The 22,844-nt window shown below is 35.8% G+C and overlaps 3 protein-coding genes and 1 non-coding gene across 7 annotated transcripts; all 4 read left to right on the top strand.

Annotated features, from left to right (window-relative positions):
* The first annotated feature begins 2,800 nt into the window (after positions 1 to 2,800).
* Positions 2,801 to 9,292, top strand: LOC107785487 (putative tRNA N6-adenosine threonylcarbamoyltransferase, mitochondrial). Its single transcript, XM_016606808.2, has 13 exons — positions 2,801 to 3,137; positions 3,580 to 3,624; positions 4,476 to 4,550; positions 4,941 to 5,037; positions 5,363 to 5,453; positions 5,813 to 5,862; positions 6,539 to 6,729; positions 6,849 to 6,934; positions 7,562 to 7,637; positions 7,765 to 7,848; positions 7,975 to 8,089; positions 8,314 to 8,402; positions 8,700 to 9,292. Exons 1-13 carry the CDS (start codon positions 2,856 to 2,858, stop codon positions 8,844 to 8,846), a joined length of 1,428 nt encoding a protein of 475 aa, XP_016462294.2. The 5' UTR covers positions 2,801 to 2,855; the 3' UTR covers positions 8,847 to 9,292.
* Positions 9,293 to 10,099: 807 nt separating this feature from the next.
* LOC107785484 (DNA repair protein RAD51 homolog 3-like) lies at positions 10,100 to 13,706 on the top strand. Of its 2 annotated transcripts, XM_016606802.2 has the most exons (10): positions 10,100 to 10,274; positions 11,226 to 11,324; positions 11,558 to 11,680; positions 11,822 to 11,855; positions 11,934 to 12,004; positions 12,097 to 12,323; positions 12,404 to 12,535; positions 12,635 to 12,701; positions 12,891 to 13,062; positions 13,464 to 13,706. In XM_016606802.2, the coding sequence occupies exons 1-10, from the start codon at positions 10,163 to 10,165 to the stop codon at positions 13,468 to 13,470; spliced, it is 1,044 nt and encodes a 347-aa protein (XP_016462288.1). In that variant the 5' UTR covers positions 10,100 to 10,162; the 3' UTR covers positions 13,471 to 13,706. The 2 variants fall into 2 exon arrangements, with proteins under 2 accessions (XP_016462288.1, XP_016462289.1); XM_016606803.2 differs by lacking the exon at positions 13,464 to 13,706 and having other exon boundaries at positions 12,891 to 13,304.
* Positions 13,707 to 13,901: 195 nt separating this feature from the next.
* On the top strand, positions 13,902 to 14,062 carry LOC142166724 (U1 spliceosomal RNA). The gene has a single exon (XR_012697118.1). It is a non-coding gene; the product is annotated as a U1 spliceosomal RNA (small nuclear RNA).
* Positions 14,063 to 15,717: 1,655 nt separating this feature from the next.
* LOC107785488 (transketolase, chloroplastic) lies at positions 15,718 to 20,448 on the top strand. Of its 3 annotated transcripts, none has more exons than XM_075225854.1 (7): positions 15,718 to 16,388; positions 17,504 to 17,594; positions 17,734 to 17,839; positions 17,958 to 18,240; positions 18,494 to 18,642; positions 18,733 to 18,886; positions 19,177 to 20,448. In XM_075225854.1, the coding sequence occupies exons 1-7, from the start codon at positions 15,906 to 15,908 to the stop codon at positions 20,134 to 20,136; spliced, it is 2,226 nt and encodes a 741-aa protein (XP_075081955.1). In that variant the 5' UTR covers positions 15,718 to 15,905; the 3' UTR covers positions 20,137 to 20,448. The 3 variants fall into 3 exon arrangements, with proteins under 3 accessions (XP_075081955.1, XP_075081953.1, XP_075081954.1); XM_075225852.1 differs by having other exon boundaries at positions 15,722 to 16,388; positions 17,958 to 18,279; positions 18,443 to 18,642; XM_075225853.1 differs by having other exon boundaries at positions 15,722 to 16,388; positions 17,958 to 18,264; positions 18,443 to 18,642.
* The last annotated feature ends 2,396 nt before the right edge of the window (positions 20,449 to 22,844 follow it).

Consider the following 22,844-nt stretch of genomic DNA (forward strand, 5'->3'; position numbering starts at 1 on the left):
TTTTTATCAAGATTAATCTCAACCCTACGCGGTAAGGTTTTATTTTTCTTTTAATTTTTGAATTGTGGAGGATACATAACTCAAGATATAAACTATGTCTATTTTATTCTCTAAAAAATTAATTTAGTCCATCAACATTGTATTCATACTTTTATAATAATATAGATAGATAGATAGATATAGATAGATATATTGTCAGCAAAGAAAACACGTGGTTTTAGTAATTTTTCATAGCGAGCTTTGTAAGGTTATAAGCGCGCTGCAGTAGATATAGGAACTAGGAAGTATATTAAAATGCAGTTGAACCAACATCAATTACAGTAACTTTTTTTGCTTAATCATCGGGTATCTGATACTGGCTAGTTCGACTAATTCAGATTCGTGTAGGATACGGTCTATTAAACGGGACTCGGAAGCACTCCCCCAATAGGAGAAGTGACTGGTCCAACTAATTCGGATTCACATGACATACCTATTAAATGAAAAGCGCTCCTTATTAGGAGAACCTACTGGTCCAACTAATTCAAATTCGTGTGGTATACGATCTTATAAACGAGGAGCACTCCCTACTAGGAGTTTCTCAATTTTTAAGGCTCGAATTAGAGGCAAAGTTGTCTCCTATCAAGGCACACCAACACCATGCCAATCAAATTCTTCCCCCTATTTTTCAAAGAGAATCAAATGAAAATAATTGTGTAGTCTCTACCTTGAATGATTTCAGGCTGTTGAAGAACTAATCCATCAATAGAAAAACCAATTGACTCGTCTAAACCTGGAAAAACCAATTGGTTCCTATGTTTAGCTGGAAAAGCCATTTTTTTCATTGGAAATATCAAGAGTAAAGCAATAGGTAACAACAATGAGAATTCATCATGAATTGACAAGTTTTATGTCGACTGTCAGCCTACTGCAATCATCCTTTTTTTTCGGACTTAGGACCGGCAATATGAATTGACAAGTTTTATGTCGACTGTCAGCCTACTGCAATCATCCTTTTTTTTCGGACTTAGGACCGACAATGTGAGCAAGTCTACACAGACTGAGTCGCAGCTCACAAGGGCTAGTTAGACCATAGCAACAAGGATGACAATTTGTTACACACTACAAATGTAGGAACGGTTTTAGGTTTGATTTGATAACTAAAACACCTTTCGAGCGGCCTAATTGGATGATATATTAACGCTGTCATATTTAAAGTTTCAATTCTTATATGGTTTTATTCTAAAAAGATTAGTCTTTTTCGTCCCGTTTTATGTGAAGATATTTGAATAAGCACATAGTTTAAAATGTATTTGATTTGTATATTATACTAATAATATTGAAGAAAATACTAAACTAAATACTGAAAAATTAGTTTAATAGAAAAAACATTACAATATATTAAAATTTGAATAATCTAAGGAAATTGAAGTTTAATTTGTATAAAAATAGGAGAGTATACTTACATTTGTATTCTCCACAAAATAAAATTCGAAAGAAAAAAGGTCCTAATATATCCATAACATTTGCGATTAGTCTTATAGTTTGATTTTCGGCTCATCAAAACCTCCACTAGTATTTTTCGTCTCTAATATGCCACTCGGATTATTGCTGTTATTGTATTATGCATTTTTTATGGTACTAATATATTGGCTTCTGTTGCTTTTTTTGAGCCGAGGGTCTCCTGGAAACAGCCTCTCTACCCTTCGGGGTAGGGGTAAGGTCTGCGTACATATTACCCTCCCCAAACCCCACTTATGAGATTATACTGGGTCGTCGTCGTCGTTGTTGTTGGATTAGTCGGATAAGGTGAATACTAGTGGTATATTTGGACCTTTTCGGTTGTTAAAAGAATGCTTTGAATTATTAAAAGAACATATACGGTTGGAAAATGTTTTTCAATTTTTCCATGTTTGATTGGCTTAAATGTTTTGGAAAACATTTTCCTTATGAACTCATTTTTCTCCAATTGGAGAAAAAAGTTTTCCTTATCAAGAGAAGGGAAAATATTTTCCAAAACTACTTCTCAATTTTCCCCACCCTCACCAACCCACTCCACCCCCTCTCTCTAAAAAAGATTTTTTTTTTCAAATTTCAATTTTTCCGTTACCACCCACCCTACTACCTCTCTACCCCCACTCCCCTCCCCCCAAAAAATTATTTTTTTACCTTATTATTATTTATTTATTTATTGTAATTTTAAATTTCTGTTTTTTTGTTTTTCTGCAACCCCCGCACAATTTTTTTTTTTAAAATTTCAAATTTCTATTTTTTTTCGTTTTTCTGCCCATCCCCCACCCTGCCCCTCCCCCGAAAAAAGTATTTAAATATATTTTTCAGTTTTAATTTTTTTATTTATCAGTTTAAAGGTTCAAAATTTTACAAGTTCCAAAGTTATGAGTTCAGAGGTTTATATGTTTGGAAGTTTACGGGTTTAGAAATTATAAAGTTTACGGAGTTCGAAATTCCGCAATTTCGAAAGTTTATGAAATTTGTGGGTTCGGAAGGTTGTTGGTTTGAAAGTTTATGGCTTCATGTTTATTATATCTAAATTATTTATGAATACTCTTAAGAAGTCATTTTTCTTAATTTGCGTACCAAACACGGGAAAATGAATAAGATTACTACTTATTTTCCAAGGAAAACAATTTTCCGTTATACCAAACACACCCATATATATAAACCAATTTGATAGCTTAGGACTAAATTTGGCCTTTTGTTTGTCTATGTGGCTCTATCGTGGAAATTATCAAACTTTAGGGGTTAGTTTAAACTTTTACCAAGTTGAAATTATATTGGAAGGATTAACCGAAGAGGCTTCGTTTTACTAAGCCCTCATATCCATTTTCCGTTTTCTACTCTCTTTTTTCTCAGAAATGGCGTCTTTATTACCAAGCTTGTCATCCCCAATTTCCCGTCTAAGCTTACTACTATATCGACCCTCACTTCAGCTTACAATCAAAGCTACAAATAAATTACAATTTCGCAACAAATCAGTAAAAAAAACCCAGTTGTTCAAATTTTTTCCAGCTCATTGTTTTTCTAATTCAGCTTCTAATTTACAAATGGTTCAAACCCAGAAACAAAGAATGGGAGAAAATGAGAATTTAGTTGTTTTGGGTATTGAAACTAGCTGTGATGATACTGCTGCCGCTGTGGTAGGTTCTTGAACATGTCTTGGTAGTTTCTTGGAATTCTTTTTGTGGGGTTTGGCAAATTAGAACTTTTAATTAATTTATATGTGCACTTTTGATCCTTCCAACTGTGAATCTTCAGAAATTTAACGAATTAGTAAGTGTTAGACCATTCAATTATCAATGTTTTATATGTTAACTTTGTACTTTTACTCCATATTTAAGGGTAATATATATCTAAAAATAGCCGAAATACCACATACTTTCCTATATAAACGGACCAAAAAACACATCTATGAGTTAATTGAAGGTCAAATGTGCATAGCCAAATGTTACAGGGATCAAAAGCTAGAATTTACAAATAATTGAGGGACCAAAAGTGCAATTATCTCTTTTGGGGGTGGGGGGTGGGGTGAAGCAGCTGTAAAGTCTTGTTTTTTAAGCTTTGTAGTATCTCTTATTGTAGGTAAATAGCAATGGTGAAATTCTCAGCCAAGTTATCTCTTCTCAGGTACTCTCTTTGTATTTGACTATTTGTATAGTTACAGAAAGTCTGGAGAATTACCATTTGGTTTATACTATAACATCATCATGTTTTGTTATATTAGTGGCTATTCCATGATAATTTATTTGACACTTCATGTGTTGTTTGTATTACATTGTTTTAGTTGTGGTTTATTTATGTATATATTCATTTGTTTTTGCATCATTATGTAAATAGTTGGACATTAGGGTCTGTCTAGAATTAAACAGGTCATGTTCCACATTGACTGCCGGCGTGCAGCGTTTCTATTCGCTTTCCTATTTATACATATAAAGGGCTCAAATAGTTCTCTATAAAGTATCTAGTGCTTTTGTTGAAGTGTGGGAAGCTCTTGCAACATAGTATACATAAAAGGCAAATCAATAGCAAAAAAGTAGTATATCAAAGATTAGGATATTTAAGCATCCTTCCTTATGGAAATATGGAGAATACTTTCTATCTAATTGAATTAAGGGGGTGGAAGACCAAAGAAAGGAAATAAAAGATATGCCAATGTGTTTTGGTTAATAATACGTCTGAAAAGCCAAAAATTCGGCCAGTGTGCCAAATGTCAATGTTATTTGGGGTGATGCATTCCTATGCATTGCAAAGTAGTCAAGATAATAACTGGAGCGACACCAAGTAGCTTCCTTTATATTCTTATACTGTATAATTTTATATGCGTTCACACCACTGTTCTGTCTTCATGTCAATTGCTCAGGGAATTGCTCAGTGCTCTAAAGAATTTTAACTACGAGAAGTTATCCAAATTATATTTACTTGTGTTTGCCACATTACACAATCTTTTTTCTAATCTTGAGGTTCTGTATTTCATCAAGGCAGAACTACTTGCTCGATATGGAGGAGTTGCTCCTAAGATGGCAGAGGAAGCACATGCACTGGTGATTGATCAGGTACATCCTGTCAACCCTGAAGTACTTTGTTTCAAGAACTTGTAAACGGTTGGTTAGAACGAATCAATTGATTGATGGTCTATATCTTTTAGGCTATAGTTAATGGATACTCTTAAATTATAATTATGATTATATAGACTATGGTTCTATGCTAGAAAAATTTTCAAATTCCATTTCGGTTTTGGAGTTTGAGACATGCCAATGATTGTCGTGTTAGGAGCACGGTGGATGTTGTTTTGAAGGACTCACCCCCAAATTTTGTACAATTCCGGCTTCTATTATTTACCACAGCTCTCGCACTTCTAAGTTTGATAGCTTCTTAATCTGAATTGACACATCATATTTCTGGCACATGTTTCCTGCAAACAATGTGATACGTAATTCCTTCAGGTGGTACAAGAAGCGCTAGATAAAGCTAATCTGACTGAAAAGGATCTAACTGCAGTTGCTGTCACCATTGGTCCTGGTTTAAGCCTTTGTCTGCGGGGTAAGTTTTTATTCAATCTTTTTCTTTAGTAGCCTTTCTTTCTTTCTCTCTTTTTTTTTTTAAATTTTTTTTTGGGAGGGTTGATCATTGCTTTTTATTTTTATCTTTTTCCTTTTCCTTCCTTCCCACAACAATTAATGTGCCTATTTTGTTTAGCATAAAATATTGTTCTTAATTCTTTATTGTTTGTCAAAATTAACTTCCACTAATGAATCTGAAAATTAAACATCGGGGGATATTCATATGGAGATACATAGATGCATTTTGTGACGACTAGTGAACGTTGTATAAGTCCTTGTATCTTATTTGTGCAATTTCTGTGTAGTTGGTGTGCAGAAAGCAAGAAAAGTTGCTGGTTCTCATAATTTACCTCTTGTCGGTGTCCATCACATGGAAGCTCATACTCTGGTTGCCAGGTAGCACTATGGAATAAGGTTAAATTATTCATGCTAGTAGCAAGCAGTAGACTAGGACCAGTGCATACAGCTAAAATTTGTTGGGAATTTGTCCAATTCAAGGGTTAGTTACTGGACTGTGAATTTCCTAGCTTTCGATTACTTTGTCCGCCTTACTGCTAAGAAATAATAACAATAAAATAAAGAAAAAAAAACTTTGGCTGGAATACTCTTGTAAGATGAATTTTCTCCTTTGTGTTAATGCTTTTCCTTCGTACCTGTGCTCGATTGTCTTGGAAGGCTGCCTGTCTTATGCTTCAATACATTTGCAAATACAATGTACTGTAATCCACCCGGAAATAATGTTTTCTCTTTTTTAGGCTAGTGGAAAGAGAGTTGCAGTTTCCTTTCATGGCCCTACTTGTCTCAGGTTAGATAACCTTTTACAATTTTATACGTCTGTTTTATTCACTCTTACTGAAAATATACTGTGGGATTAGGTCTGCGTACACACTACCCTCCCCAGACCCCATTTGTGGGATTTCACTGGGTTTGGTGTTGTTGTTGTTGTTGTTACTGAAAATATACTGGTTATCTTTTCTTGTGTTTAGAGATGTATGGCCAAGTTATACAATATTACCCTAGTTCTAGTTGTACGGCCATCGTATGGTTCTATCTATGTTAGTGAACATCACTTGAATATAAAAGATCTAGGATGTTTTGCAGTTTAACTTGTGCCTACAGATTTTTCATATGCTTGTCCTGATGCTCATGATATTTAGTGTTATATTTATGAGCCCTTCGATTGTATCCTGTAAGACGAAAGTCTCTCATATAAATGTCTTCTCAATGGTTCAGTTCTAACATATTATGTATAATATCCGTGTGTGCTTTTTGTTTCATGTCTTTTCCTAGGGAACCCAACTTATCTTAAGTTAAGAAAATTGAATTTAACCTTTAAGCCAATTATGCTAAATATTGGATACATGTCTCGATCAACAGCATAAAAATGTAGTTTTCCTAGTGTAAAAGCAATTTGACCAGTTGTATTTTTCTGTGAATTAGATATCAATAACTAATGAATTTTCTTGTCATATGCTCTTTAGGAGGGCATAACCTTCTAATCCTTGCACGTGATCTTGGCCATTATATACAACTTGGGACAACAGTTGATGATGCAATTGGCGAGGCATATGACAAAACAGCAAAATGGCTTGGTCTTGATTTGAGGAGGAGTGGGGGCCCCGCTGTGGAGGAGCTAGCTCGAGAAGGAGATGCCAAATCTGTCAAATTTAAAGTAAGTTACTTTTAGGGAGATTTGCACTTATGCAATATGTCTCCACAGTTTTCTCTATAAAAAGATTTTTAGTTGTGATATTGTTTGCTCAACTAACTAAATGTTTGAATTAATGTTAGGTCCCTATGAAACAACACAAGGATTGCAACTTCTCATATGCTGGTCTGAAGACGCAAGTGAGGTTGGCAATTGAAGCAAAAAGAATGTATGTCATTAAGAAACAAAAAGTTATTGATCAGCTTTTCGAAGTATTTTCCATTTCATTTCATCTTAAAACTTTACCACCCTTGTCACTGAGTTGTTTTTGTTCTTTTCCTATTATAGAATTTGATTTTTTCATTTTCAATGAGGTAAACAATGAATTATCCAATATATGGACAAACTGTCTGCCTCAAAGCAGAAAATGGTTTTGATAACCGAGAAATCCCCGAGGGCCAGTGGCACACTGTTTGAAACTCCATGAATAATGAGCCCTCTCCTCTACCCTTCTCCACTTAAATACCAAGCTTTTGTCTGCGACATGGTTCAAACCCGTGACGTATGCCTAACCCACACTTGCTGCGCTCTGACCACTGGACCAAACCCCCGGGTCCCATCAAAGCAGAAATTCTTGAAAGGATTAAAGAATCTTCTCTTGTTTCTTCCTCTTTCTACAATGTCACCTTAGTTTAGTCTTCATATAAATCATGGTCCAGAAAGTACAGTAGGTTATAGCTTTGTCTTATCACTTATGATTGTAAGGTGTAATGAGTCACTCAGAAAACAATGTACATCAGTTGCTTGTCATTGTCCTCGACTTCCTAGCTATTCACATTTTGTAGCTTGTATGCAGCAATGCTGAAATCTCTCTTGCTTCAGCTTCCGATGAAGAAAGGCAGGCTCGGGCAGATATTGCTGCCTCCTTCCAGGTATATACCTTTTATATCTGTCGTGATTGCTTTCTAATTAAGAATTGTTGGCTACCAAATCAATCAGTCTCCTATACCTCCTTTAAATTCTTAATCTAGTTGCATTTGCAATGAATGTTTCACGCAGCGAGTTGCAGTATTACATTTGGAGGAAAAGTGTGAACGGGCAATTGAGTGGGCTTTGAACATTGAGCCTTCAATAAATCATTTGGTCAGTGTCCTCTGTTTACTGCAGTTTCATATGACTAATTTCTTTTCTCGTTACTCTAATGTATTAATTGCATGCACCTATAAGATTAATGTCAACTATGCTAATCGTTCAGTTTACCTTTCACAGGTAGTGTCTGGAGGTGTTGCTTCTAATAAGTATGTCAGAGCTCGGCTTGATGAGGTTGTGAAGAGGAAAGGCCTGAAACTTGTATGCCCCCCTCCAAGCCTTTGTACTGATAATGGTTAGACAATTCTCTTTTCTTAGATTTGCCTCATTTTCATCGAGAGACTTTGGTTCCTTTTTTTGTATAAGTTTAAATGCTTTAGAGGAAAGGTCTTGTCTCTCGTTGAGTCAAGTAAATTGATATGTGGAGCCTCTAGGTTGGTTGGTTTTTCTTGAACTATTTTAGCTCAAAAATGCACATGGCTTGGTATTGCACTCTAATTCATTGGCCTGTTCTAATAGGTGTAATGATTGCTTGGACTGGCATTGAACATTTCCGTCTTGGCAGATTTGATCCTCCACCTCCTGCAAACGAACCAGAAGATGTCGTGGTTTGTCTTATTCTTGCCTTGTCTTTTTCCCTTACCTCCGCTCAAACTGGCCGTGTTGTCCTATAGTTTAAGTTGATCTGCGTATTCAGCCAATAAATTTGCATCTTGGAAGTTACGCTTGTCAAATATCATCCAGAGTATTCAGTCAAAATTTGAAATAAAACACCAAATTTGAAACCCCTCAGATCTGCTTTATGGAGTTTCTATTGTTCTAATTCCTTTTCCCCTCCCCCCTACACCCTCCCCACTCCGTTCTCCTTACAATGTTTAATTTTGACCAATGGCTCCTTTGATCAGCTTGATTTGCGCCCAAGGTGGCCGCTTGGCGAGGAGTATGCTGAAGGAAAAAGTGAAGCTCGCTCAATGAGAACAGCACGGATTCATCCATCACTTACCTCTCTCATTAAGGCTTCTGTTAAGCAAGAGTCACAATCTGCAATTTAAAATTACTCGAGACTTCTCTGCAACGGGTATCCACAATCATGGACATATTCTTTTTGAAGACACTGAGACCACAATTAAGGTGGTTTGCGTTGAATCAAGATTTGAATGTGTAATCATTCTTGAAAGTTGGTGAGAGAAAATACTTGAAGAACCATAATTCAAGAGCAATGATCCTCTGAGGAAAAACTCTGTATTATGAGAGATTAAAATGTCTCCCCTCGGTATCTCTTGGTGCTAGATGTGGTTGTTAGCATTTTGCAACTGTGTTAGAAGTCATCATGGCAACTGAGATTTACTGATTTACTGTATAAACTTTTGCCATACTGTATAGTTATGTTTTAAAGATATGTTTTATGCACGACGATGCTGTGAGTTACTATTCGTAATGAGATAACATTAGTTTCTTCCGATTAATAGTGAATATGTTTCTTTTGGTTAAATTTAAAGAAGCTGTATTATGTTTCATTGCACCTGCATTTTCTCACAATATTCTAAGTTGTACTTTATGGATCAAAGTTTAGAAATTCTGATACTGCTAAGTATAGATGAGGTAGTTTATCTCTTGGTTCTGTTTACTTATCTTCGTCAACAATAAAAAAAAGGAGCAACATTGGTAAATCACACATAAGTATACGTTTATACTACCTCTTTGGGTTATCTCTAAGTGCTTAAAATGATTATATGAATAAGTAGATATGCATTGATAGAGGTGCTGAATTTGATAATATATCTTTCACACGCTCATGGCACACAAGAGGGGTTGCTCTGATGGTAAGCAACCCCCACTTCCAACCGAGAGGTTGTGAGTTTGAGTTTCTCCAAGAGTAAGGTGAGAAGTTCTTGGAGGGAATGATGCAGGGTTTCTATTTGGAAACAGCCTCTCTACCTTAGGGTAGGGGTAAGATCTGCGTACACACTAGATTTGCGACAAATATTTTGTAAGCTATAAAAGCGCAAAATTTTTGGTCAAATAAATAAATATACATAAAAATTATTTTTATACGGAAAACCGAATAATAAAAATTATATTGACAGAAAGTTAGAGCTTTTGATTTGCGACAAATATTTTGTAAGCTATAAAAGCGCAAAAACTTTGGTCAAATCAAATAAACACCTTATTGCATAACAATAACTTTAACAATAAAAAATAAAAATAAAATAGAACAATTAAGCCAATTTTTTTTTTTTTTTTTTGTGGTGAAATGAGGATACTCAATTCATTTATTAGAAGAAAAGAAAAAAATAATCATTTAGAAGAACAGTACAGGATATATAAATACCAAATTGGTACCAACTTTGAGCGCGAAAACCCTCAAATGGAAGTGTCAAGTCTTCCGATATCGGCATCGCAGAGAGCAAAGCTGATCTCCGCCGGCTACACTTCTCTTTCTTCGCTCTTTTCCGTCTCCTACTCCGACCTTGCTCGCGGTATCTTTTATTTATGCAATTTGATTGAAAAACTAAATCCTTTACTTGTTTAGTTTGTCATTTCTGAAGTTCTAAATGTTTCAGTGAATTAGTTATTAGCAATCAGTTAAAGGCGCGTTTAATTGATTTTTTTTTTTTTTTACAATTTATAGGAATTCTTTTTTCCAAGTTGAATTAAATTATATTTAATTGCCGGTTTCAAGGCGCCGAATTCTGATTATGAGCTCAAAGTTGTATGATGGTTGAATGACTTACAGGAGAAATATTTTGTTGGAAATATGCAACTCTATTTCAGTGGGAGAGGTTAACTCAGATTGAACTTTGTGGGTTCGAGTTTAGGAATTTTACTATAGCGCATTTGATTTACTGGTTTAGAAATCTATTATTTGTACTAAATATTATTTGTGCTTATTTAGTGAAACTTTTAACACATATACAGGGTTTGAATCAAAGTTGTTGAGGTTCAGGTGAAGCCAAGAAATTTTGAGCACCTTTTGTCGGTGGGTTATGCAAGGGTGTTCAAAGTTTATTTTCTTATCAATAACAAGTACAATATTTACCCTATACACAATATAATTTTTCGGGGAAATAATTTTTTTGTGAAGGGTGGTCAGTTGACCACCCTTAACCACACATAGCTTCGCCCCTGGTTCAGATGAACCCATAACGTTAACACTACATATGCCCCTGGGTTAACTAAAGATAGACGTAAGGGAAACCAATATTTTGAGGATTCGGAATCTGCGGAAAAAGAATAAGCTTGGTGCTACAAATAAAATGCTTAATTTCGTGTGGCTTCCCATTTTATCTCAGTTCTAGTTTATGATCAAGTTTGATGATGAGTTATAACAGTTTTAAGTTTTATTTAACAAGTGACACTAATGTTATTCCTACATAATGTTCTTTTGCCTATGCAAACATTTCATATCTTTATAACTTTTTCTGTTATAGATCTAAAGATATCAGAAAATGAGGCGATTGGAATTTTGAGAGTTGCATCACAAAGGAAGGGATCTGAAAGATCTAATGGAACTAGCTCCATCGTTAATGGTATATTGTTAACACTATTCTATGAAAACTTGATTGGTTGTCTGTCAGCAGTCATGTAGATTATATTTTGAATATTTTTTACAAAGATTATGGAGTCATTATTTCAAGTGATTAAGTTTGGTTTTGTGAGATAGTCTTTTATTATTGACTTGTTGACAGTAGCATCGTTTCATTGTTCTGCTTTGATTATTTTGCAAAGAGGAAGGAATTTATGTATGGATTCTTTTTATTAGGAGCGCAAACTGCCTGGGATATGCTAAACGAGGAGGAATCACTTGGACGTATCACAACATCTTGTTCCGAGTTGGATGACATTTTGGGTGGGGGAATAAGTTGCAAAGAGGTTACTGAAATTGGTTAGTGTTATAACATTTAGATATGTTTGCATATTTCCAATAATATCATACAGGCGTCCACTCTTGCTTATTGGCGTTTCTAAAACAATGTGTTTGCAGTTATCATCAACTTTAAGATAAATTATCTTCTGATTGTTGCAGGTGGGGTGCCAGGAATTGGTAAAACACAACTTGGGTAATCGTTGTCACGTGTACTTCCTGCGTATTAGAAATAACTTCTTGTTTCTATTGGTTAAGAGACTTCAAAATGCAGGATACAACTTGCAGTAAACGTTCAAATTCCCATGGATTATGGTGGTCTTCAAGGCAAGGCAATATATATAGGTACATGCTAACAGAGTTGTTTATTGTCCGCGTATTATAGCTATTCTCTTTCTATATTCAGCCAAGTACCTGGCTGTATATGCAATTTTCAGATACGGAAGGCAGCTTCATGGTGGAGCGCGCTTTACAAATTGCTGAAGCTTGTCTGGAAGACATGCAAGAATATCATGGTTTTTTAAAGAAGGATTTACAGGCTTGTCAACTTAACAGGAAGCCAGAGGATTTCCTTGAGAACATATTCTATTTTCGTGTTTGTAGTTACACGGAGCAAATTGCTGTTGTAAATTACTTGGATAAGTTCATTTCAGAGCATAAAGATGTATGTAGAGGAATTCTTTCTTTTTAAATATCCTTCTTCACAACTAAAACATATAATTTCTGAAACTTTTTTTTTATTAGGTTAAGGTTGTTATTATTGATAGCATTACATTCCATTTCCGTCAAGATTTTGATGACATGGCCCTTAGAACCCGACTACTCGGTGGAATGGCCTTAAAGTTGACGAAGCTTGCAAAGAAATATACTTTGGCAGTAAGGATAACTTCCTTTCCAAGTGATTATCTTTCGGTACATAATCAGTTAGTTTTATTTGCGATTGTATCATGTCATTAACATCAATTCTTTGTGTAGGTTGTCCTCTTGAATCAAGTAACCACCAAGTATATCGAAGGGTCATATCAATTAACTCTTGCATTAGGTAAATACCAAGCTTTTTTAAGATATATCTTGGTACCAAACATGTCTGCCTCCTGCTAATTTTCGCCCCCGTCCCACCACATTCCCAGAGAAAAAATGTTCTGTTTCAAAAGTTTGGGAAAACAAAGATGGTGAACTTATAGTATTGATCGTTGTCCATTTTTGCTTCTTAATATGTCTTGCCGAACAGGAGATAGCTGGTCGCATGCTTGCACTAACCGGGTGATTTTATACTGGAACGGTAATGAAAGGTATGCATACATTGACAAGTCGCCTTCTGTTCGATCAGCATCTGCTCAATATTCCGTGACAGGCAGAGGGATTCGGAGCTCTGTTTCAAACTGTAAACGAGTCAAGATGATGTAAGTTTTCAGTTAACATTTGAAAGACAAATGATGGAACTCTTATTTTCTTCCACTTGGATGAGAGAGTGAGTTTTACTTGACGTGCTATGGACTTGTAAATTCTCTGTCTAAGCGGTGAATCTTTACAAATTCTCCTTTAACATTTGAACATATATAGCTTCTGGATATGGAACTTAAACACCCTAAAGTAGGTTAAAGATTTCCTTTGGTTTGCTTATAATAACAGATTTTCATTTTTATCCTTTCTCCATAACTGCAAAATAATCAACTTTTAACACTTGCTTGATATATGCATTAAAGATGGTGAAACAGTCATTAAATTTTAGAGATACTATAGGATTGTTTATATGAAGGGGAGTCTTGGAGCAACGGTAAAGTTGTTTCCGTGTGACCTATAGGTCATGAGTTTTAACCGTGGAAGCAACTACTAATGCATGCATCAAGCTAGGATGTCTACATCACACCCCTGGGGTGCAGTGTTTCCTCGGACTTGCATGAACGTGGGATGCATTGTGCACCGAGCTGCCATTTTCTTTTAGGATTGTTTATAAGTTTACCATTTTAATTGTGAGAAACTCTCATAGAGAAGGTAATCAAGTTGCTGATGGACTTGCTAAAACGATAGTTATCAACTTAAAAGCCATTATGTACCTTTCTTTTGTCCAGGATGTTCTGTAAAGAATTTGCTTTAGAACATTTGTTACTTAAGAAAACAAAGAAAATAATTTTCTTTTTCAATTTCACCCTTACTACTCCAAGTAAATGGCCCCCATTAATATTACCATAATTAAAGTGAAAACCAAATGTGGCACATGGCAAAAACAAAAAAGTGGTGATAACTTACCTGGACGGGGTCAATGGGTGATCAATAAGACTCATGGCCTAGGTTGGTGACTTTTATTGCACTTTGGAGGGGTGCCCGCTTAAGGTCGATCAAAGTGGTTAAGCCTACGTCATAATTTGTTGCCGCGGAAGCCTGCGTTCGCGCGGTTAATTAAAAAAAAAAAAAGTGGTGATAATAATTAGGTGCAGAGCAATAATAAGTGGGATTAACATGGCCATAATACCAATTTTAACTTTTAATTGCGAAATGGTCGTTTCACCTTGTAATTACCGCCTCCTAAAATAGACCATCCTCTCTATTATGTCTGTGACGACACCTCCAAAGCTCAAACAACTATTTTTTTCTTTCATTCTGTGTTTTATATCTCTTTTGATTCAACTAATTTGAATTCGTATTGCATAAAGTTTATTAAAGCGGACATATGTTTTACCAAATTATTTTCATTTCTAGACTTAAACCAAGACTTTGGGTTAAGTGAAAGAATCATATTCATTTCACCACAATTTTCGGCGGTAACAACTACCCTTATTCCTTCTTTTTTAACTAAACTTTTAGAAAGAAAAAATAATGTAAAATTTTCAAACGTTTAGCATAATTTGTAAAATTTTATGAACCAAAAGTATTTAAATATGAAATATATGAATCCTTTAATAGATAGATAAGGTATTAAATCCTTTGTCTTTTTTCAATTTAAAGCAGGATTTATTTTCTATCTGAATTGATAACTGTATAACAATACACAAAATCTGTTTCTTAAGCCTGACGTAAAATTCTACATCAAAATCTAGCAGTCGTATTTTTAATTATTCAATTGTTTTTGTTTTGTTGAAATAAACACTATATGGTTAGGTGAGATGAATATTTTGACCGAAAAGTGCTTCAACCAACCAAACAAAAAAATAGTTATTTTTTATTTTTATTTTGTTGAGGGGCATCGAAAAGATAACAACCTAATTTGGTTGTTGGGTTCTTGAATTCAATCATGTTACCTAATATTAAATCTAATTACCTAATATTCATAATTAGATTCGTTCCTCAATTTTTCTTGGATGGAATATGCTATTCTATATAACCTTAATATGACAAGGAAAGTAAGAGGAAAAAAAATAGCTGCACAAAAATTCAAGGTAGATTTAGCTCGACATTGATTTAGAAGTATCTGCTAAAGATCATCGTCCACAAATTTCATATATTAGATTAATTTAAAGATCCAAAAGAGAATAAAGATTTGCCCCTTCCCCTTCATCAAACAATCACAAGCAAGTTGACCATACAAGTTAATTTATAGATCCAAAAGCACTTAAAGGAGTCATTTTTATATTGTTATTAAAAATATTCTCAGTTTATATATTAATAAATCACCTTTTGGGTTTTGATTTAGTACAACAACACATGATATGATACGATACAATATGTGACGACTTTAAATACCATGCAGAAGGGTTAATACTCAAGTGAAAAATAATAGAATAACGAATCAACTATCCACCGAATTTTGAACCATATGTTCCTTCTCAGTTCTCATATATACTTTCCTTTTTTTTTATTGCCTCAAATTTTTTGATTTTTCTATAATATATAAGATTCAACAACAACCCAGTATAATCCCACTTAGTGGGGTCTGCAGAGGGTAGTGTGTACGTTGACCTTAACTCTACCTTAGGGTAGAGAGACGGTTTCCAAATAGACCCCCGGCATCCTTCCTTCCAAGAACTTCCCACCTGGGGAGACTCGAACTCACAACCTCTCGATTGGAAGTGGGGTTGCTTACCATCTTATAATATATAAGATAGCATTTTTAAATTAAAAAGTAGTAAATGTTGATATATGACACCTACCCACATATCTCTTAGAGCCACAAGGAGCCAATCCCTAAATAAATCCTCAAAAGTCATTTTAAGGCCACTCTTTCCTCATTTTCTCCTCCCATATATCTCCTCCTCTTCACTCTCTTTTCTCTTTGAGACAAAACATCAAACACCTTACTGGTAAAGCCATGGCTTCTTCTTCTTCTCTCACTCTTTCTCAAGCTATCCTCTCTCGTTCTGTCCCTCGCCATGGCTCTGCCTCTTCTTCTCAACTTTCCCCTTCTTCTCTCACTTTTTCCGGACTTAAATCTAACCCCAATATCACCACCTCCCGCCGCCGTACTCCTCCCTCCTCCGCCGCTGTACGGTCAACAGTGATTCGTGCCTCGGCTGCAACCGAAACCATAGAGAAAACTGAGACTGCGCTTGTTGACAAATCTGTAAACACGATTCGATTTTTGGCTATTGATGCTGTTGAAAAGGCAAATTCGGGTCACCCCGGTTTGCCCATGGGTTGTGCTCCGATGGGTCATATATTGTACGATGAGGTTATGAGGTATAACCCGAAAAACCCGTATTGGTTTAATCGGGATCGGTTTGTTCTATCAGCTGGACATGGTTGTATGCTTCAGTATGCTTTGCTTCATCTAGCTGGCTATGATGCTGTCAGGGTAAAACAAACTTACCCTTTTTGCCTTTTACAATGTTTTAATATCCCTTTTTTGCTAATTAGTGCATGTATGATTAGATCTATTTTTCTTGTTTCCCAATTTATGTGACAATATTTGGCTCTGTACGAAGCTCAAGAAAATAAGAATACTTTTGAAACTTATGTTTCACCTATAAATTATGTCATTAATGGTAAATGAGAAGTTTAAATTTAAATTCTTTCTAAATATAGAAATGTAACTTTCTTTTTCGATAGACTAAAAATGAAAGAGGGAAAAATGACTTGTGCACTTGTGGGTGAGCAAAGTCATTTTTCTTTGCAACTATTTTAGCTCTTACTCCATATCAGTTGTTACAACCAACACTTGCACATTGTTCTCAGTTTTTAATACCGATTTTTTTTTTAATCAAAGCACCTCTAATGTTTTAATGTTATTATTACTGATATAGAAAAAGATTTTTTTGGAAAATATTTTTCATTCACCTACCTAATACAGGAAATAAGTGAGAAAACCACTGATTGAAAATTTTTTTCATCGAAAAGATCTTTTTTTATACCAAACTTACTTAAACATGTATGTCATGCCATTCTGGTATAGCATTTCATGTGTTTGGTGTGGAGGTCTCGAGAAATCATTTTCTTGATCTAATTCCAGTGTTTTTGGTTTGTATAAAAGTTGAATCTTGCGAAGTGTAGGATAAGATATTAGGAAAGTGTTTGACGAAATCTTGAGTATGATGTTGATTGAAGTAAGTGATATGGAAGAGGAGTTGGTATGATTATCAAGGAAAATGTAATTTTCTCACGTTTGGTGCAAAATATTTTCCTCAGAGAAACATTTTTCACAATTTTAGGTATCCAAACTCCGGAAAGTATTTTCCTCGTGGAACTGTTTTCCAAGAAAAATTTTCCTCCATACCGAGCAGTCAAAACTGAAACATGACTTTTTGGTACACTTTGCACAGTTACTGATGATTTTATCTGTCTTTTAGCTTAATGAGCTTATGTTTTTTAAGTGTGTTTTATGAGTTAGAATTTACTTACATTACATTTGGAAAATTTTCACCAGTATGCTCAACTGTTTTGCTGATTATTTTTACTATTATATTTGACTAGGAAGAGGACTTGAAGAGCTTCCGTCAGTGGGGAAGCAAAACCCCTGGACACCCTGAAAACTTTGAGACACCTGGTGTTGAAGTCACCACCGGTTTGTGCACTTTTTTTTATGTCCCGTGTACACTTATAAGTAGCACTTGTATATCTGGGGGTGAATTATATATTTTGACTACATGACTTTTCGCTGCGAGCTGTATAACTAATTAAGATCTTTATTTTCTTGCGGTTAGGGCCTCTGGGACAAGGTATTGCCAATGCCGTCGGCTTGGCCCTTGCAGAGAAACACTTGGCTGCTCGTTTCAATAAGCCTGACGCTGAGATTGTAGACCACTACACGTGAGAGTCTTCTCGCTCTCTCCTTTTTTTCCCCTTTAATGCCATAACAATAGAACGATTTAATGCAACCTGTCTTTTGCTTAACTAATGGGAATGGCATCGATGATTGGTCATGCAGATATGTTATTCTCGGTGATGGTTGCCAGATGGAGGGTATTTCACAAGAAGCTTGTTCCCTTGCCGGACACTGGGGACTTGGAAAGCTGATTGCTTTCTATGATGACAACCACATCTCAATTGATGGTGACACAGAAATCGCTTTCACCGAGGATGTTGGTGCCCGTTTTGAGGCTCTTGGGTGGCACGTAATCTGGGTGAAGAACGGTAACACTGGTTATGATGAGATTCGTGCTGCTATTAAGGAAGCAAAAACTGTCACAGACAAACCCACTATGATCAAGGTACTTTACCTTCTGCATCTTTATGTTGGCTACTACGAGGTGATCCTGAAAAGTCGCATATGATTGAATTACTGTATAGACTTTGCTGCATTGGTAACTTTACATTTCATTTTTGCAAATCCCATTTCCTTCTTTTTTTTCCTCAGTCAGGGTGCAGGATTAATTCATTATTTGTAGTGCTGCTAATACGGTTCCTTGATAGATTCATCTCGTATCGTTTATCATTAGGTTTACTGAACTTTCCTCCTTTCAGGTGACTACAACCATTGGTTTTGGCTCGCCCAACAAGGCAAACAGTTACAGTGTACATGGAAGTGCACTTGGAGCTAAGGAAGTAGAGGCCACCAGGAGTAACTTGGGATGGCCTTATGAGCCTTTCCATGTGCCTGAAGATGTCAAGAGGTATTATTCCATTCCCTTTCTCCTCTGATTCATTTGAACATTGCTGGTTACTTACGAGCTATTGGTATTCACTTGCTACTTTTTTTGCAGCCATTGGAGTCGTCATGTTCCCGAGGGTGCTGCTCTTGAAGCTGGGTGGAATACCAAGTTTGCTGAATATGAGAAGAAGTACCCAGAGGAAGCTGCAGAACTCAAATCCATTACTACTGGTGAACTACCTGCTGGCTGGGAGAAAGCTCTTCCTGTAAGTGGTCATTTTCATCTTTCTCTCTCTTATTTCAAGCTGAGTTCAACTGCTTTTGGTTTGGGCTATCCTCATATTAAGTTCTTAGCTTTGGGGTGTGGTTTTTGAATTTTTGCCTCGTATAGTAGACGAGAGAGGTTATTTCATTTGTACTCCTGTACTTTTATCTTCCCTGATCAGTCACAGTTCCTCAGTCATCCTTTTATTCTTGCTCAAAATTGATACTCGTCTACTTTTGAAACATGTGAATCTTTCCTAATCCAGTTATTTGCTTGCTTTCTCAATCTCAGACCTACACACCTGAAAGTCCAGCGGATGCCACCAGAAACCTGTCCCAACAAAACCTGAATGCTCTTGCCAAGGTTCTTCCTGGTTTCCTTGGTGGTAGTGCTGATCTTGCCTCATCAAACATGACCCTCATGAAAATGTTTGGTGACTTCCAAAAGAACACCCCTGAGGAGCGTAATTTAAGGTTTGGTGTCCGTGAACATGGTATGGGAGCCATATGTAATGGGATTGCTCTACACAGCCCTGGCTTGATTCCCTACTGTGCTACTTTCTTTGTGTTCACCGACTACATGAGAGGAGCCATGAGAATTTCAGCCTTGTCTGAAGCTGGAGTTATTTATGTTATGACCCACGATTCTATTGGTCTAGGAGAAGATGGGCCTACCCATCAACCCATTGAGCACTTGGCAAGTTTCCGTGCAATGCCCAACATTCTGATGTTCCGTCCAGCAGACGGCAATGAGACAGCAGGAGCTTACAAGGTGGCTGTCCTCAAGAGGAAGACACCATCAATCCTTGCCCTCTCTCGGCAAAAGTTGCCGCAACTTGCTGGAAGTTCTATTGAAGGAGCAGCAAAGGGCGGCTACATTTTATCAGACAATTCTTCTGGCAACAAACCTGATGTCATTTTGATTGGTACTGGTTCAGAGTTAGAAATTGCTGTCAAGGCTGCTGATGAACTCAGGAAAGAAGGAAAGGCAGTGAGAGTTGTTTCCTTTGTTTGTTGGGAGCTTTTCGAAGAACAATCAGCCGACTACAAAGAAAGTGTCCTTCCATCATCTGTTACAGCTAGAGTTAGCATTGAAGCTGGATCCACATTTGGGTGGGAGAAATATGTCGGATCAAAGGGGAAGGCCATCGGAATTGACAGATGGGGTGCCAGTGCCCCTGCTGGAATTATATACAAGGAGTACGGAATTACAGCAGAGGCTGTTATAGCTGCAGCAAAACAAGTTTCTTAGGCTTATTACTTACCCTTGGTTACTGGTGTCTACCAAATTTGTTTTCATATTGAAACTGAGATTGGAGATAATGGTGGAAACCAATACCAAACGGACTCGGCAGTTCACTGTTGCATGGTATTTTCAATAAAAACTATTTCTTCATCTGCCCTTTGTTTTCTTCAGTTTTAGTAGCGGAGCGGCCAAAATGAATCCAAGATGAGGATAGAAATAGGATTATGGATGCTCCTGACCATGTACACTTAAAACATATCTTTGAGTTTTGTAATTTTATTTGGCGATTGATACCAAAATCTCATTTTCAATTGGAAATTCATGTCTTCAGATAACGGGGCTTTCTTTGTCTTTACTATAGTCATCATTTTGTAGCTATCTGTTTCAAAGCAAATACAATAACAACAAATCCAGTGTAATCTGACAAATGGTGTCTGGGGAAAGCAGTGTGTATGCATAATGTTTTCGCAAGATTGATAACAAAGTCTGCATGGTATACTTAAGAAGGTACTATGTTCTACAATTAATCTAGATTGTTTCTACACCCATTTCAAACTAAAGTTTAAATGGTTGAGGAGAAGTTGTCATTAGTGATATTTTAACTGCTCATATCACTGATATGCTTATCAGGAATTGGATGGCTTTATTTCTCTTCATTAGCTTTTGGATCTCTAAGCCATGAAAGATAATATGGAAATCTAATCTTTGAAGGCTGTGCGGACATGTGGTGAGATGGATAATTTCTCTATATTCTTATTTAAAGGTTTCGAGTTTAAGCTCTAGGAATATAGATACTCTTGCGCTTTCCCCTTTAGCTGGTAATCAGAGGCGGAGCCAGGGTTTGAAGTTTGTGGGTTCGATATTATAGTTCGTTTATGTTACTGGGTTCTAAATTAACAATTTATACATATTCAATAAATTTTTTAACACAAGAACAAGTTTTAGACCAAAGTTATTAGGTTCGGTTGAACCTGCAAGTCCTATGCTAACTCTGCTCCTGTTTGTAATATGTCGTGCAAATATAAATTAATCGGAAAAATATTAGAAGATTGCCCCGCCTTAAGGGTGGTAGGTCTGAGTAGAGGTACCTGGATCTACACATGAAAAACATGTGCAGAAAGGGCATGAGTACACCACAACGGTACTCAGTAAGTGCCAAGCCTAACCATGGTCGGGTAGTGACGAGAAAGGTCAGGGCCGCTCCATCGCTGGTCTGATCCACCACACCCGGCTAAACTGCTCCAACTGGCTGAACCACTGAAGTCTGAATCTGGGGAGCTACCTGCTCCGCAGTGCGAGTAGCAGGAGTCTGGGCCCCTCCTCCAGCCTGAGAGACGGCTGGTGCTACAGGAAGCAAAACTGCTAATCCGCGCGAGTCCCAAATTTTTGTATGCTATAGCACATGCCTTCCGCCTTGGGCCCGGATGGATCCGTCCTGGAATCGCCTAATATTTATCCCGGACATCAAATACGGCCTAAGAAACAATTTCCACCGCCTCGAAATGACCAAATTATATTTTTTGGCATTTTATAGCCATAAAACTGTAAATCCGCGCGAGTCCCAAATTTTCGTGTGTCGCGCGAATCTGAATCAGTCGGGACAATGAATTTGGATTAAATAAAAAAGAATGTAGTCCCTACCAAGGGTTGGAGGATGGGAGGTTTGTCTCTATCCAAAGTTATGTGGTTGTTGAAACTTTTGGTTACTCTCCTTCCACCAGGTTGTTGAAGATGGTCCCACTAGTTTAGAATAATATTTGGAGCTTTAGCATATTCTTTCTCTCTTGTTCGATTAAAATAATGTTTGGTGACTGAAGTTGTTATATTTTCTTGTTTTTTTCATCATTTAGTATAATCATCTATATCTCACCTACTCTAAATTTCTTTAATACTCGTGAGTTTAAAAAAAAACGAAGGATTTAAGAAATTGATGATTTTGAATATCTTATAATATTTGTGTGGCTATACAACATTTAAAATATACGATTTTACATATATTATAATATTTATATGACTACAAAAACTTGTTAATTAAAGATAACAAGTTATTCTTTCTGAAAGAGACAAAAAAAAATAAGTTCGTATAAACCGAAATGAATAAAGTTATATTGTTTAGTCTATTATTCGGTGATCCGTCTGACATGTACATATATATATATAGAGAGAGAAATGCTAATTACGAATAATTACTTCATTGTAGACATTTTTGTTTTTTTTTTCTTTTAAAAAAACTTCAAAATAAATTTGAACTTTATATGATAGTATTCTTTTTGTTTTACATAGTAGTAAAAAAATTAAATTATTAGGTGATGAAAACTCTAAAAAAATATTACGCTAACCTAGATCTTTTTTAAACATTGCATAATTTTTTATGAATAGTAGATATGTGTGTAAGATATGGCTCAAACATCATCGGTATAAATAAATTCAAATAAAAACATATACAAATCTTATTAGTATAAATTCAAACAACTTATTAAAGTTTGGTTTTAAGCTATTAATTTTACCTAGCCACTAGCTTCAATTTTCGCTTATCATTTAAATTATTATTTAATAATAATATATTTATGTATGTTTAGTATGTAACCATATATTCATTAATTTTTTAAAGGAAAATATTTTTTATCGAATATAGTAATATCTAAAAGTTTATACGATACCATAACAAATATCAATTTTTTTTTATTTCAATCGGTAATTCGAGTTTTGCCAAA

The sequence above is a fragment of the Nicotiana tabacum genome, chromosome 11 (genome assembly GCF_000715075.1).
Source record: "Nicotiana tabacum cultivar K326 chromosome 11, ASM71507v2, whole genome shotgun sequence".
Taxonomy (NCBI): Eukaryota; Viridiplantae; Streptophyta; class Magnoliopsida; order Solanales; family Solanaceae; genus Nicotiana; species Nicotiana tabacum.